This window comes from Opisthocomus hoazin, chromosome 16, assembly GCF_030867145.1.
Source record: "Opisthocomus hoazin isolate bOpiHoa1 chromosome 16, bOpiHoa1.hap1, whole genome shotgun sequence".
Lineage (NCBI taxonomy): Eukaryota > Metazoa > Chordata > Aves > Opisthocomiformes > Opisthocomidae > Opisthocomus > Opisthocomus hoazin.
Window position 1 is genome coordinate 18418513 of NC_134429.1, and position 15262 is coordinate 18433774.

At 59.7% G+C, this 15262-nt stretch overlaps 1 protein-coding gene across 6 annotated transcripts in view; it reads left to right on the top strand.

The window, feature by feature from the left end:
* Positions 1-15262, top strand: part of AGRN (agrin) — a 138358-nt gene that overhangs the window by 94270 nt on the left and 28826 nt on the right. For all 6 annotated transcript variants that reach the window (XM_075437162.1, XM_075437163.1, XM_075437164.1 and 3 more), the window contains 7 exons: positions 6524-6745; positions 8508-8702; positions 9825-10025; positions 11515-11660; positions 11828-11933; positions 12677-12790; positions 14920-15084. In XM_075437162.1, coding sequence (XP_075293277.1) covers positions 6524-6745; positions 8508-8702; positions 9825-10025; positions 11515-11660; positions 11828-11933; positions 12677-12790; positions 14920-15084 — 1149 coding nt within the window. The remainder of the gene's footprint in view (positions 1-6523; positions 6746-8507; positions 8703-9824; positions 10026-11514; positions 11661-11827; positions 11934-12676; positions 12791-14919; positions 15085-15262) is intronic.

Below are 15262 nucleotides of genomic sequence, written 5' to 3' on the forward strand. Positions count from 1 at the left end.
TTCTTTTTTCCTTCCAGCAGTCCTCATGTGTGTGCGTGCGTGTCTTCCTCCTTGGTCTTGTCTCTGTCTGATGTGCTCAGTAACACGGGGAAGCATCATTTGTGTTTGAACAGTCCTGAAGTGTCTGTGATGTCCAGCAGGTTTCTCTCATTCACCACCACGCCGTTCCCGTGCAGCCCACCACCATTCATTTCTCCTCCCAGGGTAGTGCCAGTCCCCAAGCTCCTTCCATGCTTCCCCCTCCATGCCTGCCTGCTTCTCTCAGCTCCAGGTACTCTCCGTCAGGAACTCTTCCCAGCGCGCCCGCTCTCTGGAGGTCTCGCCGTGTCTCTGGGAGAAGCTTTTGACCTTTCTAATGGATATTTTTTCAGGCTTATACGATAGGGTGGGGCTTTGGGTCCCTAGGATGTTGGGAACGTCCAGTTTTAAAATCACTGCACAGAAAATGAAGGAGGTTAAACACGTTCACTGGATTGATTTGTGTGGGTTGGAAGTTCATTTCAGCTCGAATTGGTGTTTACTGGATCTAGGAGTGTGTCCTGTTATTTTAAGCTGATGTTTTGTAAGGTCTCAGATGTATCAAGCCTTCTGAAGTACTTGGAAATGAAGCCCCGTGTTGTGGGTCTGTTTTGTTGGCTTTGTGCTCCCGCAGTAGACTTTTAATGCTGCCAGGCCCAGCTGCTTGAAAACTGTTTTGTCAGGCTCCCAAAATCACGCTCAGTATAATCAGGAGCGTTATTTTTAGGTGTGCGTTCCGCTGTGTTTCTGGTGGTTGGCTGATCAGGAGCCCATTCCCCAAGTTCTCCCCACAGGGAGGGTGGCAGGGACACCTCTCGGTCCCGGGTCCCCACGCCGTGGGGTCCTGGGGCTGGATGCCAACCAGAAGCTGAGCACGCCGGCGAGTCTGCCGCCCGTTTTCCTGCCCTGCTTTGCCACCGTGGAGCTTTGCTGGAGGTGCGACCGGCCTCTGGGGCTGGCATGGAAGGCACAGGGTTGTGCCTGGCGAGGCTGGCAGCCTTGGGGCGAAGTGGGGTGGCTGGGCTCTGCTGGGCTCCTGACGCAGCTCCTGGGCTCTCTACAAACCCTTCCCTGTCCCTTGCTGAGGCTTCCCGAATTCCTAGGGTGAGCAGAGAGCATCATTTCCACCACGTTCCGTGGAGCGAGGCAGTGGGCAGTAGGATGTGGTCCCTACCCATCTGCCGTTCCTCTCTCCATCTTACTGTCTTCTATTTTAGCTTTCCCCCAGCTTCTCTTCCTCCAGGCGAGGCCAGCAGATGCAGATGTCTGCTTTCAGGAGCTGCATCCCTGTGGAGTAGGAGCAAACAGAGCCTGTCAGCTGGGGGGAGTAAGCTGAAGCTGGGGCTCTGTCTGCCGAAGCCCAGGGTTTCCAAGTCCTCATGACAGCTCCAGGCTGCCCTGTAGCAAAGCACCACGAGGTGTGGGCAAGCCTTCAGCCTCCCCGTCAGCTCAGGAAAGCATCTCCTCTCTGAGCTCAGTGCTACCCCTGGGGAAGGAAGCGTGTCCTCCTCCGTGTCACCCGCTTGGACTCAATGCAAGATGGGAAACGGGCGTAGAAACGGGGACGGGGTGGTGATGTTGCTTGCCAGCCTGTGTGTCCCAGACAGGTCTTCCCAGCTTGAGCACCGCTGGTGCTGCTAAATCCTCTCCCTGGCCAAGGCGTCCTTGGGACGGGCTGGGACAGGGCTCTTGGGACGCTCGGCACTGAGCAAGACCAGGGACCGAGGGAGCTACAGGCTCTGCATCCAGCACCCAATGAGGGGAGCGTGGCAAGTTCATCCACGCCTCTGTGCTGTGAGGATGCAGGAGATGCATTTCAGGAGGACGGGGCCAGACTCTGTTCAGTGGTGCCCAGCGACAGGACAAGGGGCAAAAATGGCACAAACTGAAGCAGAGGAAGTTCCAGCTGAACACGAGGAAGAACTTCTTCCCTCTGAGGGTGACAGAGCCCTGGCCCAGGCTGCCCAGGGAGGCTGTGGAGTCTCCTTCTCTGGAGATATTCCAGCCCCGCCTGGACGCGGTGCTGTGCAGCCTGCTCTGGGTGACCCTGCTTGGGCAGGGGGTTGGGCTGGGTGACCCACAGAGGTCCCTTCCAACCCCGAACATTCTGTGATCCTGTGCACGGAGCTGGGGAAGGGGAGGAAAAGAAAGAGGCCGTTAGTATGGTCGCGGTGTCTGAATCCCTCGCACGTACCCGTCTGATGAACTCTGAGCTCTGCTGCTGCCTTTTCCAGCAGCAAGGCAAAGGAGGCAAAGCCAAACAAAACAGTCCAGCCCTGGTTTTTAACCCTTCGCTAATTTTTACGCTCTGATGGGGCAGCTGCGGAAGGAGGGATGGGATGAGACCGATGTGGACAGGAGGTGGAGGGAAGGTGTCTGTAGTTGCATCTCTCTTTTCCTCGCTGCCTCTCTCTGCTCTCTTTCTCCCTCCGCTCTCTCTCTCTTTCCTTTTTCGTCTGTGTCTTGTGTTTTACAGTGTTGCCTGTTTGGAGGAAGGAATTGTGTCCTCGCAGCACCCTTCTGCTCCCTACCCGGACATCTCTGCTAGGAGGTCGGCTTTCTCCCCTTCTCCGTAGCCAGTGGCAGTCCTGGCCTCTTCTCACTACTCCCCTCCTCTCTAGTTTTGCTTGAGAGCCCCTGGGATGGAGAGATTGCCCTGGGTTTGCTCCCATCCCTCGCCCCAAACACTTCCCGCTGGAATGGAAATGCCTTGCAGTGGGGTCTTGTCCGATGCTTGCTGTGGCTTGACCCTTCGAGGCAAAGGAGAGTGGGAGCAGAGGTGGGTGCTGTGAGCCCCCCGCTCCTTAGCAAGCCCCTCCTCGGCTGATACCTCAGTCTGCACTGCTCCCGGTTGATCTTACCTCTCCTTTTTTGCCCCCAACTAACCCCCCCCTTTCTTCCCCACCTCCTCTTTCCCAGAGACGTCTGCCTGCCTGGGACTGTGATGCTTGTCCCCGTGCCCTCCGTAGTGTGTGTCACGCTTGTCTGCGCAAGTCCGGCGGGCAGGGGCTGTGCAGGGACTGCGGCTCTCCTCCCCGGTGCCCGGCAAAGCACCGTCTGCCTTTTGGAAGCACTGAGGGGCTGGCTGTCCTCAGATGTGGTTCTTCCCTAGGGATGCTCCCTGTGGAGCCGGTGCTGGAGCCCGCTGGGTGTCGTGGGCACCCGTCGATGGGGCGTGATGGGTTACACAGCAAGGCTGGCGGGAGAGCTCAGTGTCCCCAGGGCTGCGTTAGGTTTCTGCACGGCGTGGCAGCAGGTGGGGGATCGTGCCCTTGAATCGGGGTGCGGAAAGAGCGTTTTTGCTCCGTGCCTCGGTTTCCCTGCCTACAAGATGGAGAAGGGCCAGGAATCAAAGCAGGTCCTGATTATAGCACAGCGCAAGGTCCTTGCTCAGTAGGTCCTCATTATATCCACCCACATCAAAACTGGTGCCAACACCCCCGCTGACGTCTGCTGGTGCCCAGGGCTCTGTGGGAAATTTCACAGGCTGAGATTCAGGCTGTGAAGGAACTTCGTGTGCTGCATCTCTGCAGGTTTGCTCTCTTAAGAAGGGCGAGAAGTGTCAGGGCAGCGTTCTCCAGCAGGCCTGGCACCTCCCTGCACTCTCACTGCTCACTTGCCTCCCCGAGACGAGAGTGTGAATTTGGATTTCTAATGAGCAGATGTGTTTGCTGCGTGCCTGGCTCGTTGCATCCTTCCTGCCAGATTGTGGCCGTCAGAGGTGCTTTCTCCATGCGGGCGTCTGGGTTGGGGGGAAATGACTGTGGTACAGATGTTTGGGTTTTCTTAAAGTAAAACACAAGTAGGAGAAGTGAGCAGCATCACAGGGCACAGCAGGGAGCAGCTCCTGGTCCTCGGGAACTGCTCACAAGCTCTTCAGCTGCGGAGAATTGGGGGAGACAGTTGAAAAGGCCGGGTCGAAGTAGTGGCTGTGCTCCTCAACTGTCCCCCTCTTCCTTTGCAGACCCTTGGCTCTGACTTTTGACCTGGTAGGTGCTTCCCAGAGAGCCAAACCCCAAATTCAGACTTGCCTGTGCCCACACTATGGGCCGTTTTCTCACTGGTTGCCAGCAAGCAGCCGGACTCCCGAGGGTTCTCACTCTGCAGAGAAGCCGCCTTGGTCCTAGCAGGGGAGGAGAAGGGACCTGGTGGCCCTGTCCACCCTCCACGCCATGCCAGCAGGCTCGGGAGGGCTTTGTCTTCCCCACCGCGCCCCGGCTCTGTGCTTGCCTCGCTGGTCGGTGTTGGTGGGGCCGCGCTGTGTCTGCCTGTCGCTTCCATCTCGCCGTGGCCACATCGTCTGCTCCCCATCCGTTTTGTCGTCTGTCCTTGTCAGTGTTGGGCCCGGGTTAGGTCTGTGTGCTTTCCGTGCCCGGGGTCCTCGGGGCTTCTCTCTTGAGTCACGAGAACGGGTCGCTGGACGGCGCTGGGTCTCTCCCCACCAGCACGGCCAGTCCTGCCTTTGGCTGCCTGTCTCAGCTGCTGGGTGGTGGACTGGGTTCCTGGAAGGGCACGCCTGCCTTCAGCGAGCTGGGAACAACCCCAGGCACCAGTACAGGCTTGGGGCGGACCTGCTGGAGAGCAGCTCTGTGGAGAGGGACCTGGGTGTCCTGGTGGATGACAGTGGGCAGCCAGCAGTGTGCCCTGGCTGCCAAGAAGGCCAATGGGATCCTGGGGTGCATGAGGAGGAGTGTGGCCAGCAGGGTGAGGGAGGTTCTCCTTCCCCTCTACACTGTCCTAGTGAGGCCCCATCTGCAGTGCTGTGTCCAGTGCTGGGCTCCCCATTTCAAGAAAGATGAAGAGCTACTGGAGAGAGTCCAGCGGAGGGCTAGGAGGATGATGAGGGGACTGGAGCATCTCTCCTAGGAGGAGAGGCTGAGGGAGCTGGGCTTGTTCAGCCTGGAGAAGAGAAGGCTGTGAGGGGACCTTAGAAATGCTTACAAATATCTGCAGGGTGGGTGTCAGGAGGACGGGGCCAGACTCTTTCCAGTGGTGCCCAGCGACAGGACAAGGGGCAATGGGCACAAACTGAAGCAGAGGAAGTTCCATCTGAACCCGAGGAAGAACTTCTTCCCTCTGAGGGTGACGGAGCCCTGGCCCAGGCTGCCCAGGGAGGCTGTGGAGTCTCCTTCTCTGGAGATATTCAAGACCCACCTGGACAAGGTCCTCTGCAACCTACTGTAGGTGACCCTGCTTCGGCAGGGGTTGGACTGGGTGACCCACAGAGGCCCCTGCCAACCCCCACCATTCTGTGATTCTGCGGAACCGCTGCGACGGCAGGGCTGTCCCTGCGAGCAGTTGCAGAGCTGTGCCGGGGGTTGGGCACAGCCTTTTCTCTTCGCTGTCACCATCAGGGTTGGCTGCTCTCCTCATCGCTGCCGGGCATCTTGCAGGGAAGGTGCCAGCTGCTCGGCTGCCTTGGAATAAGCGGCTCCGGTTTGCGAGCAGAGGGGAGCTGCTGCCTCTCAGCCCGCATCCCGTGCTGCGGGGCATTGCCCATCCCCAGGGAGCCTCAGGGCTCTGCTCCTAGAGCCAGATGCCCGAGGACTGGGCTGAAGCAAGGACACCAGGTCTCTTCATCCTGCCACGCAGCAGCTCCCTGGCCTTTCCAACAGCAGCTTGCAAGAGGAGGGGAAGGGATCTGAGCTGCTGGGGAGGGGAGGGGAGAGGAGAGAGACGGGCTGTGTGGTGAAGCCAAAGGCAGGTGTCCTCTCCAGCCAGATCTTCTTGGCTATGGCCACAGCAGGTATCAGGATGAGCTGTTCAGGGGACAGCGTGGTTCTGAGGATGTGAGGCCTCCGTGCAGGGATCTATCCCCGTGTGAGCTTTTTGTCTCCTCGAGGGTTTGGCAGCCAGCACCGGGTACTGCTTGACGACGCAGCGAGTGTCCTGGAGGCAGCAAGACCCACGCTGAGGAGGGCTTTCCACTGCCTCCTGCCCTTCCTTTTGCCACAGAGCTGGTCGTTCAGACCTGACATCCCCGGCAGGCTCGTGGCACCGCTGCTGCCCAGGAAAAGAAGTGCTGGATCACCTCTCGGCAACGAGGGGCCTCAGTCTGTGTCACCCTCCCTCAGCACACGATGCTCGGTTTTGATGATGCCGGGAGCTGCTGGGGAGACCCAGACATCAGGGTTTGGTGCAGAAACCCACGGGGCTGATCCCACCTCTCAGGGCAGAACGTAGCTGGGATGGGGATGGGATGGAGGAGACGAGTCCTGTTCGTGGTGTGCGGGGAGAAGATTTTGTGCCTGCTTCCCATCCCTAACCTCTGCCAAGCATGGGGAAGACGCTGAGCCGGGCATGTCGGGGTGGCATGGAGGGTGCCGGGGCTGGGCTGGTGCCAAGGCCAGGAGCTCTGCGCGTTTGCCACGGCTTGGGACGGGGGGGTGGGGGGAGGCAGGCGCGGGGCTGTGGCTGGGGGTGCTGGCATGCGTCGCGGTGCCCCGGGGATGCTGGGGACGCGGCAGACCGAGACCGGTGCCTTTCTCTCCCGTCCCCTCTGCAGACCTGGGCGCTCCCAGCCCGTGCCTGAGCGTGGAGTGCACCTTCGGGGCCACCTGCGTGGTGAAGAACCAGGAGGCCGTGTGCGAGTGCCAGCAAGTGTGCCAGGGCCGCTACGACCCCGTGTGTGGCAGCGACAACCGCACCTACGGCAACGCCTGCGAGCTCGACTCCATGGCCTGCGTCCTCAAGAGGGAAATCAAAGTGAAACACAAGGGGCCCTGCGGTAAGAGCCCATCTCTGGGGGTTCCTCCTCCTCCTCCTCCTCCTCCTCCTCCTCCTCCTCCTCCTCCTCCTCTTGCTGCTGGCCGCAGCTGGGTCTGCTTGCTGGGAGCAGGCAGTGTCTTAAGCACAAGCGTGGCCCCAGCCGGTGGAGATAGGGCTGTTGGGGTGTCCTTGGGCTGTTGGGGTGTCCTTGGGCTTTGGTTGCAACTCGTATGCAGTGGTTCCAGCTGTGTGCTCTTTCTCTTTGTGCCAGCACAGCTTTGCCGGTCAGAAAGTGTTTTCAGACTGGCACAGCCCGAGCTGGATGGCTTCTCCCAGGACAATATCTGCCGGGATGGTTGGGTAGGGCTAAGCATATTGTGGTTTTGTCAAGGTATGGTCTTTCTGCCCAGAACCTTCAGGCTGGGTATCAGGAGCTGGTGCCCAGCTTTCCACCCAGGGCTGGTGTGGCATAGCAGTGTTAAAACTGGGCTTAACCCCTTGCAGTCCTTACCCTGCTGAGCTGCGCTGCGCAGTGCTATTTGGGGAACGTGTTCCTAAGTTATCAGGGCTTTGAGACAGCAGAGGAAAAGCAGACCCTTCCTCCAGGAAAGGAAGACCCCCTCCAACCCGCAGAGCTCCCCGCTGCGGCATAGCAGAGGGCCCAGTGGGGTTCACATCAGAAGAAGATGCTGATACCAGCCCAAGGCAGTTACAGGAGAGACGGCGAAGGATGCGAGCGCTTCGTCCGTCGGGCACACGCACTCCAGTGCCGTGTAGGAAAGAGCAGCCCCGGTCTGCGCGCAGACTGCCTTGCGCAGCCGCTCTCCCGACCCGCAGAGCCCAGGGCTGGCTGCAAGCTTGGTGCCGTAGATAGAAACCTCCTGGCCAACAGCCCGCACGAACCGAGCGGGGGGTTGTTGCATCTTCCCTCCCCCATGCAAAGGCAGCAGCTGCCGCGTGAAAGAAAAATAAGAAAAACCATCTTTGAGCCAATTTCTTCCTGAATTGGATGGTGGGGAGGGAGGAGGGGTGTTTGCCTGAAAGAAAAAATGAAGCTGTAATAAATACCCGGGAGAGGGGAGGTGTGCTGGCTGGAGTGCGGTCTCTCCCGCAGCGAGCGATAGCTCCTTGGCAAGTGAATTATTCCGAAGACGAACGTTTCCTCTGACCCGAGCCTGCATGCGTGCGCTGCGCGTGTGCTTGCAGCGGGCGGGCGGAGGATGCCGCTGCGGGAGGCGGCAGGGCGCTCCGAATGGGTGCTGCGTTAGATGTCTGTGCAGCACTGCTGGCACCCCGATAACGTAGGGGAAGGCAAGATCCCCCTTCCCAGCCGACCACCTCCTGCCCTGCCGGCTTGCCTGGTGTGAATCCCGCTGCCTCCCTGCCCCGGGAGATGCCTGGGCTGCTGCTGCGCTCCTCCTCCCGAGGCTGGGACTGATTTATTGTTCCTCAGAACTGCACTCAGCCCCGTGCTCTCTCCCACCTCCTATTTAGCTGTAACAGCGTGCAGCTCCGGTGACATTTCATCACGGTTACTCCTCGCCCTGACAGCTTTTATGAGTAGTTATTGCCTTTCTGCCACCGAGCCGGGCTCTCCCTCCTCCCACAGCCTTCCGCTGCGCCCTGCGACTGCTGCTCCCGACAAGGCTGCCGGTGTCCGCAGGGGCTCGACCGGGGCAAGGAGGTGGCAGTGGGGTTTTATTCCTGCTCTGGCACTTCATTAGGCGACGGTGCCTGCCTGACCCGTTGTTTTAACCTCCTGGTTTTGTTCCTCTGCGCAGACCGCTGTGGCAAGTGCCAGTTCGGGGCCATCTGCGAGGCGGAGACGGGGCGGTGCGTGTGCCCCACGGAGTGCGTCCCCTCCGCTCAGCCCGTGTGCGGCACGGACGGCAACACGTACGGCAGCGAGTGCGAGCTCCACGTCCGGGCGTGCACGCAGCAGGCGAACATTCTGGTGGCTGCCCAAGGAGACTGCAGTGAGTCTGGCTGGGGTCCCCTTCTCCCCTCGTCTCGCTCCTGCCGGTGGCGTTCCCGGGAGCGGGTGCTCAGCCGCGCCGGCCGCCCGCCCGAGGCTCACCGGTCGTTTGTAGCACTCGCAGCCCCTGGGTTTGCCAACCCTGGGAGACACCTGAGAAACCCCCGGGTTGGGATGTGTGGAGGGTCTCCTTAGCACTCCCGGTGCCTTTATTGGTTGGTTTTGGGACTTCCCAGGAGGAGATCAGCTCCAGAGTAAGGGGGTTTGCCCAGGGACACCCAGCAGCCCGGCCCTGGGCGGCGGATCCTGGCTGGTCACTCGGAGACCCTGCCTGAGGCTTTTTGCTTTGTCTGGCGTGGTCTTCCCTGGAGTCTTTCAAGCAGCTTCTCCTTTTTAACCTCAGCTATGCAGCGTAGGTGGCATCTTCTCTCTTTGTGACTTGTCTGAGCCAAACAAAGACATTGGGCTGATGTCTACTGAGCCAAGCAAAGAAATTGGGCTAAAAACAGGTTAATAGCTACCACCAGAGCTGAAAGCATCGAGGGTCTATTTGATCACACAGTTCATCTCAGTAGCTTTCCCTTCCCTCCATCCCCTGGGGTTAATTCCTCTTTGCTCCAGTGTTTCCTCCGCACGCCCCAGCACAGGGAACTGTCTGTGCTAATTTCTTAATGAGTTAAAAGCCCAGCCTAGCTTCTTCATGAGGACAAATGCTGCTACAGCGAAAGCAATGCTTTGAGCGTCAAAACCTGTCCGGCTGGGTCTGTGTCCCAGGGCTGAACTGTGCATGGAGATCCTCTCTGCATTTGTGCTCCACGGGCACTGCGAGCAGGAGGAGGCTGAGCTCCCCGTGAGAGTCAATGGGATTTCTTACTGGTGTCCTAGAGAAAGCCGTTGGACACAACACCCATGGGTGCTGGTGGGAATCAGAAGTGCTCAGGGCTGCCACCTCTCCGTTGCAGAGCCTTTGTGAGGTTTAAATAAGCCATAACCAAGGGCTCTGGGGAAGGAGGACTGCTCTCCTTGCCTCCGAGGGCACGGCGTCGGCGGTCCGTGGCACCGGGCAGTTGGCTGCGACGATCCCTGCGCCGTCTCACTGCGGTTCCCGGCTCTCGCCCCACAGAGTCCTGCGGCAGCACGGTGTGCTCCTTCGGCAGCAAGTGCGTGGCTGGGCAGTGCGTGTGCCCGCGCTGCGAGCGGCAGCCCTTCGCTCCGGTCTGCGGCAGCGACGGCCTCACCTACGACAACCGGTGCGAGCTGCGGGTGGCCTCCTGCCAGCAGCAGAAGAGCCTGGAGGTGGCCAGGCTGGGGCCGTGCGAGGATGGTAGGTCGCTGCCGTATCCCCCCCCGGCTGTGTGGGTGCGGAGGGTGGGGGGTGAAAGCGGGAGGAAGGGTTGAAGATTCACCCAGCGGGGTCTTCCTCTCGCTGCTCTGCGTGGGGCTCGGGCGCGGGGCCCCGTGGCAGCCCCAGTGTCCCCAGCGCAGCCGGTCCCATCACCCAGCACCCTTGCCACCTCCCTTCCACCTTGGTGTCTGGCAGTAATGAGAGATGACCCCTGGGCAGGGAGTTTATCGCTGCTTTAATTTCACACCTCAGCGGCCCTCGGCAGGGGAATCGGAGCGGTTCCTGGGGCGGGGAGCCTGGCTGCCACTTTGCTTCCCTCTGCCCCGTGTCTGCTCGAGGTCCGGACCTGTGGCCACTGTGAGCTCGGTACCGAGCGCCTGGGAAGGCTGCACATTGCTTGGCCAGGCTAAGGACTAAGATCCCGCTGAGTTTTCCCACTGTAGGGGGAAAGCTGTGGGTTAGTGCTGGCTGAATCCGAATACGGGAGGCACGTGAACCTCGCTGCTCCGATCTGCTGAGCGGGCGAGCTGAGATCCTCCGGCTCGTTGCACGTGTAGTCAGTCTGGGAAGGACTTCAGTGCTGTGGCAGAGCTTCGGGAGAGGGGAAGACAGAACATGGCGTTTGATCACAGCCCTCCTTGGGGAATTTCAGGTTGATGTCCCTCTGGGAAAAGATCTTAAATAATTCTCTGTGTAATGCCAAATCCCAGCCTTTGATCACTCAGTAAAAAGGGCTAGGTTTTCCTTCCTCCCCCTTAAGAAACCTTTGAAATCGGCACCGTCTCTCTCTTGCTGCTGGAGCGCTGAGCCATCTTACGGAGAGGCAGCCAGGCTAGGGACAGAGTTTATATGTCATTAAGAATATCTGCCTAGCCGAACTTCAGACCAAACCCAAAGCCCATCCCTTCCTCTGCTCTGGTTTCCATGTTGATATGAGCAGCAGCAGTCTCCCTGCCGCACGGTGAGTTTGGAAGGGCAGGAGAAGGGGAAGGAGTCGGATCAAAGCACGGAGCTGAGCTGTCACGAAGTCGAGCGGCAGCCCTTCCTCCTGCGCGTGGCTCTTGGCTGTCTGATCTCCAGGTAGCCCGCGGGGTGCTGGTGGCCGCAGGATCCTTGCCTTGGCTCCTGCGGTGATGCTGCAGAGAAGATGACCTCGGGCCACCTGCTAAAGCATCCCTCTGCAGTTTTCATTATGTAGGCTTAGCACAGCCTCGTGACAGCAGTGGGAGAATCTGCGTTCTCCAAGGGAGAGGGATCTTCTCTGAGATCCAGGCATAAGCATCCTGATATATGTGGGTCCAGGATTCTGGGGTGCCTGGGCTCAAGGGGTTACATCTGCTGTGATTTGGATGGGCCGGTGCTGAGCCGCATGTCGGGGAGATGGGCCAAACCCCATCGCTTCTGCTTTCCCCTATCTCTGCCCTGCTGGGAGGGAGCCCTTTCTCACCGTGGCCCTCCTTCGCTCCAGAGTGCGGCTCGGGGGGCTCGGGCTCCGGCGACGGTAGCGAGTGTGAGCAGGACCGGTGCCGGCGGTACGGGGGCTGGTGGGACGAGGATGCAGAGGATGACCGCTGTGTGTGTGACTTCACCTGCCTGGCAGTGCCACGCAACCCGGTAAGCACGCCGAGCAGCTCTGGGCTGCCTGTCCTCGCTCCCCTCCTCTCTTTTCCCCGGGTCCCTTCCCGCATGATTGCTGGGCAGGAGAGGGCATCCCATGGATAGGGAACCTGCCTTCCCGTGCCGGGGATTGCCCTGAGCAGCTTCCCTCCCTGTCCTGGCAGGTTTGTGGCTCTGATGGTGTGACCTACGCCAACGAGTGTGAGCTGAAGAAGACACGGTGTGAGAAACGCCAGGATCTCTATGTCACTAGCCAAGGAGCCTGCCGTGGTGAGTGCCCCGAAGGCAGCCGGCCCCCGGGGCTGGCACGAGCTGGGTGCGCTGCTCCCCAGCCTGGTCCCTCTTGGCTGGGGCTGAGCGAGGAAGAGCTCACTATGGACACAGCGGTGTCTGTGTTGGTTTGCTGATCCACACTGCTTCATTACGAGGAGAGGCTGAGGGAGCTGGGCTTGTTCAGCCTGGAGAAGAGAAGGCTGAGAGGGAACCTTAGAAATGCCTCTAAATATCTGCAGGGTGGGTGTCAGGTGATGGGGCCAGACTCTGTTCAGTGGTGCCCAGCGACAGGACAAGGGGCAATGGGCACAAACTGAAGCAGAGGAAGCTCCAGCTGAACACGAGGAAGAACTTCTTCCGTCTGAGGGTGACAGAGCCCTGGCCCAGGCTGCCCAGGGAGGCTGTGGAGTCTCCTTCTCTGGAGATGTTCAAGACCCACCTGGACGCGGTGCTGTGCAGCCTGCTTTGGGTGACCCTGCTTGGGCAGGGGGTTGGGCTGGGTGACCCACAGAGGGCTCTTCCAACCCCAACCATGCTATGAGTTTGTGATTCCTGTTTCCTGTCCTGTGCTTTCCCTGGCCAAGGGCAGGACCTCACCTCATCGCCTGTTCCCAGCATCTCTGCAAGCACCACACGGCTTTGCGGGAGTGCTGCTGGCTGCTCGGTGCATACCCTGGCAGTGCTGCCCTGTGGCAGCCTGCGTGCCAGTGATAACCTGTGCCTCTCTGTCTTCTCTGCAGCCCTTGCCACAACCCCGCCACCTCTCCTGGTTGTGCACTGCAGCCAGACCATCTATGGATGCTGCCCAGACAACATGACCTTGGCGCTCGGAGTGGGTGCAGCTGGATGCCCAAGTGAGTGAACGTTGTGTTCCCATCTGGGGGGGCATGAAGAACCTTCAAGGACAGCTGGAAGGCGGGAGAGATCAGGTGGAGGAGGGGAGATGTGGGCTCCCATCCCAGGGGAAACAAAGGGAAGGTGGACCCTCCCCGTTCCTTAGCTAACTAGTGACCTGCCAGGCTCAAAAAGCCTCCGTTTATCCCCAGCTCCAGGCTGGCAGCGTGCACAGATGGAGATGTGCACGTGTGCTTCACCTTCTGTATCTAGTAGTGATGCTCTTGTCCTTTTAAAAGCCCAAAGTCAAATTCCTGGCCTTAAGTCCCTCTGAAATTCAAGAAGACGGGGTGGTGGCTCAGGACTTGTCTGGTGCTGAGTCCGTGCTGGATGCCCCCAAAGGTGCTCCTAGGGCCAGACTGTGCCTTCTGTGCCTTCAACTCGTTGCTAGAGGCTTAGAGCTTTTCACCAGCACGGGTGACAAAAATACTGCTTGCATCCTTGCACTGCGGGCTGAGGTGGAACCAGAGCTTTGGGGTTCACCTAGGGACCCACTGCAGGCCACCCCAGGACCTAGCGGGTGACTGCGCTGTGCTGGAAGCTGAGCTGGGCAGTGTTTCATTAATATTTATTAAATAATTATTGGAGTCAGCACTTTAGCAGAAGGGGTGTTTTGAAAGGCATTAGCAAACTCCGAACAGCTGAGGCTGTGACCGCCTGTTAGGGGAACACATTACCCACGGAGACACGATGCGCCTGGGCCTGGCTGATGCCTGCTTGGGGAGGACGTGGTGCCGTTTAATGTGCCATGTAATTTAAAAAGCAGCAGCGTTCTGAGAATGTCCAGAGATCCCCGGGGTGGGCTGCAGGCTGGGGTGGCATGGCGGTGGGCTCTGTGCTGGCCGGGGGGCCAGCTGAGCAGGGGGGAGCCGGTCAGGGCGATGCTGGGGAGGAGACGAGCATTTTGCTTTCAGCATCGCCCTGCCAGCGGCGGGTGGTAGTGATGTTCCTCTGTGTCTCTGATGGAAGTCCTGTCCCCTGTCCTGCAATCCATGGACACAGCTTCCCACTGGCTGGGATTCAGCAGCCCACCAGTTTCTGTCCCACCTGTGTTGGCAGTGAGCATACATCAGGAGGTAATTATCACTCAACCAGCAGCTTGGAGCCCCTAGGGCAGATTTATCCCTTGCTGCCTGCTCTGGACACGCCATTTCCCTGCCTCGGGCAGTCTGGGGACGTGTGCGTGCACCCTACGTGCTGCTCCTGACGTCTCCCTTCCTCTCCAGCTCTGCCCCATGTCCCCTTTCTACTGCTCCCTGGGGAGAAAGGGAGCGTCTCTCTGTCTATCTTTGGATCATTTCCCTCCATCAAGCTCCCAATTAATGAATTAATAATCAACTTCTAATAGCTTCCTCCCCCTTTGATGTTAATGAGAGAGGAGATCTTGACGACAGCAAAGCCAGCGGGATAATCCCTGCAGGTTTAGTTCCCCCTTGTAGCTGGGGCAGAGGAGAAGCGTTGAGAGCGGCTGGTGAAGCCTCCTCCTGCTCGCCGTGAGACCACGTTCCTGCCCTGGCTGGGCGGCTCGGTGCCTCAGCGGCCGGTCCCCGTGGCCGGTCCCCGCGCCCTGCCGCAGCCCCCCGCATCCCCCCCGTCCTACAAGGGCTACAAGGATGGTGAGGGGACTGGAGCATCTCCACTACGAGGAGAGGTTGAGGGAACTGGGCTTGTTCAGCCTGAAGAAGAGAAGGCTGCGAGGGGGCCTTATAAATGCCTACAAATATCTGAAGGATGGGTGTCAGGAGGATGGGGCCAAGCTCTTTTCAATGGTGCCCAGTGACAGGACAAGGGGCAATGGGCACAAACTGAGGCACAGGAAGTTCCATCTGAACATGAGGAAGAACTTCTTCCCTCTGAGGGTGACGGAGCCCTGGCCCAGGCTGCCCAGGGAGGTTGTGGAGTCTCCTTCTCTGGAGATATTCAAGACCCGCCTGGACACGGTCCTCTACAGCCTGCTGTAGGTGACCCTGCTTCGGCAGGGGGGTTGGACTGGGTGACCCACAGAGGTCCCTTCCAACCCCTATTATTCTGTGATTCTGTGATTCTGTCCCCTTGGCCAGGACTCAGCCTCCCGCTCTCTGTCTCGCAGGCACCTGCCAGTGCAACCCGTACGGCTCCTACGGAGGAGCCTGCGACCCCGCCACGGGGCAGTGCTCCTGCAAACCCGGCGTCGGGGGCCTCAAGTGCGACCGCTGCGAGCCGGGCTTCTGGAACTTCCGCGGCATCGTCACCGACGGCAAGAGCGGCTGCACGCGTGAGTGGGCTGTCACCCCTCGTCCCGTGCACGGGGGGCTGCCGTTCCCCCGCGGCGCAGCTCGGCTCGGGGACAGTGTCCCCTGCCCTGCGCCTGCTCCCCGGCCAGACGCGCCGCAGGGCTGCTAGAGCCCGGCGTCCCTGCCCGTGGCAGGCGGGTGTGAAGGAGCGGGTTTGAA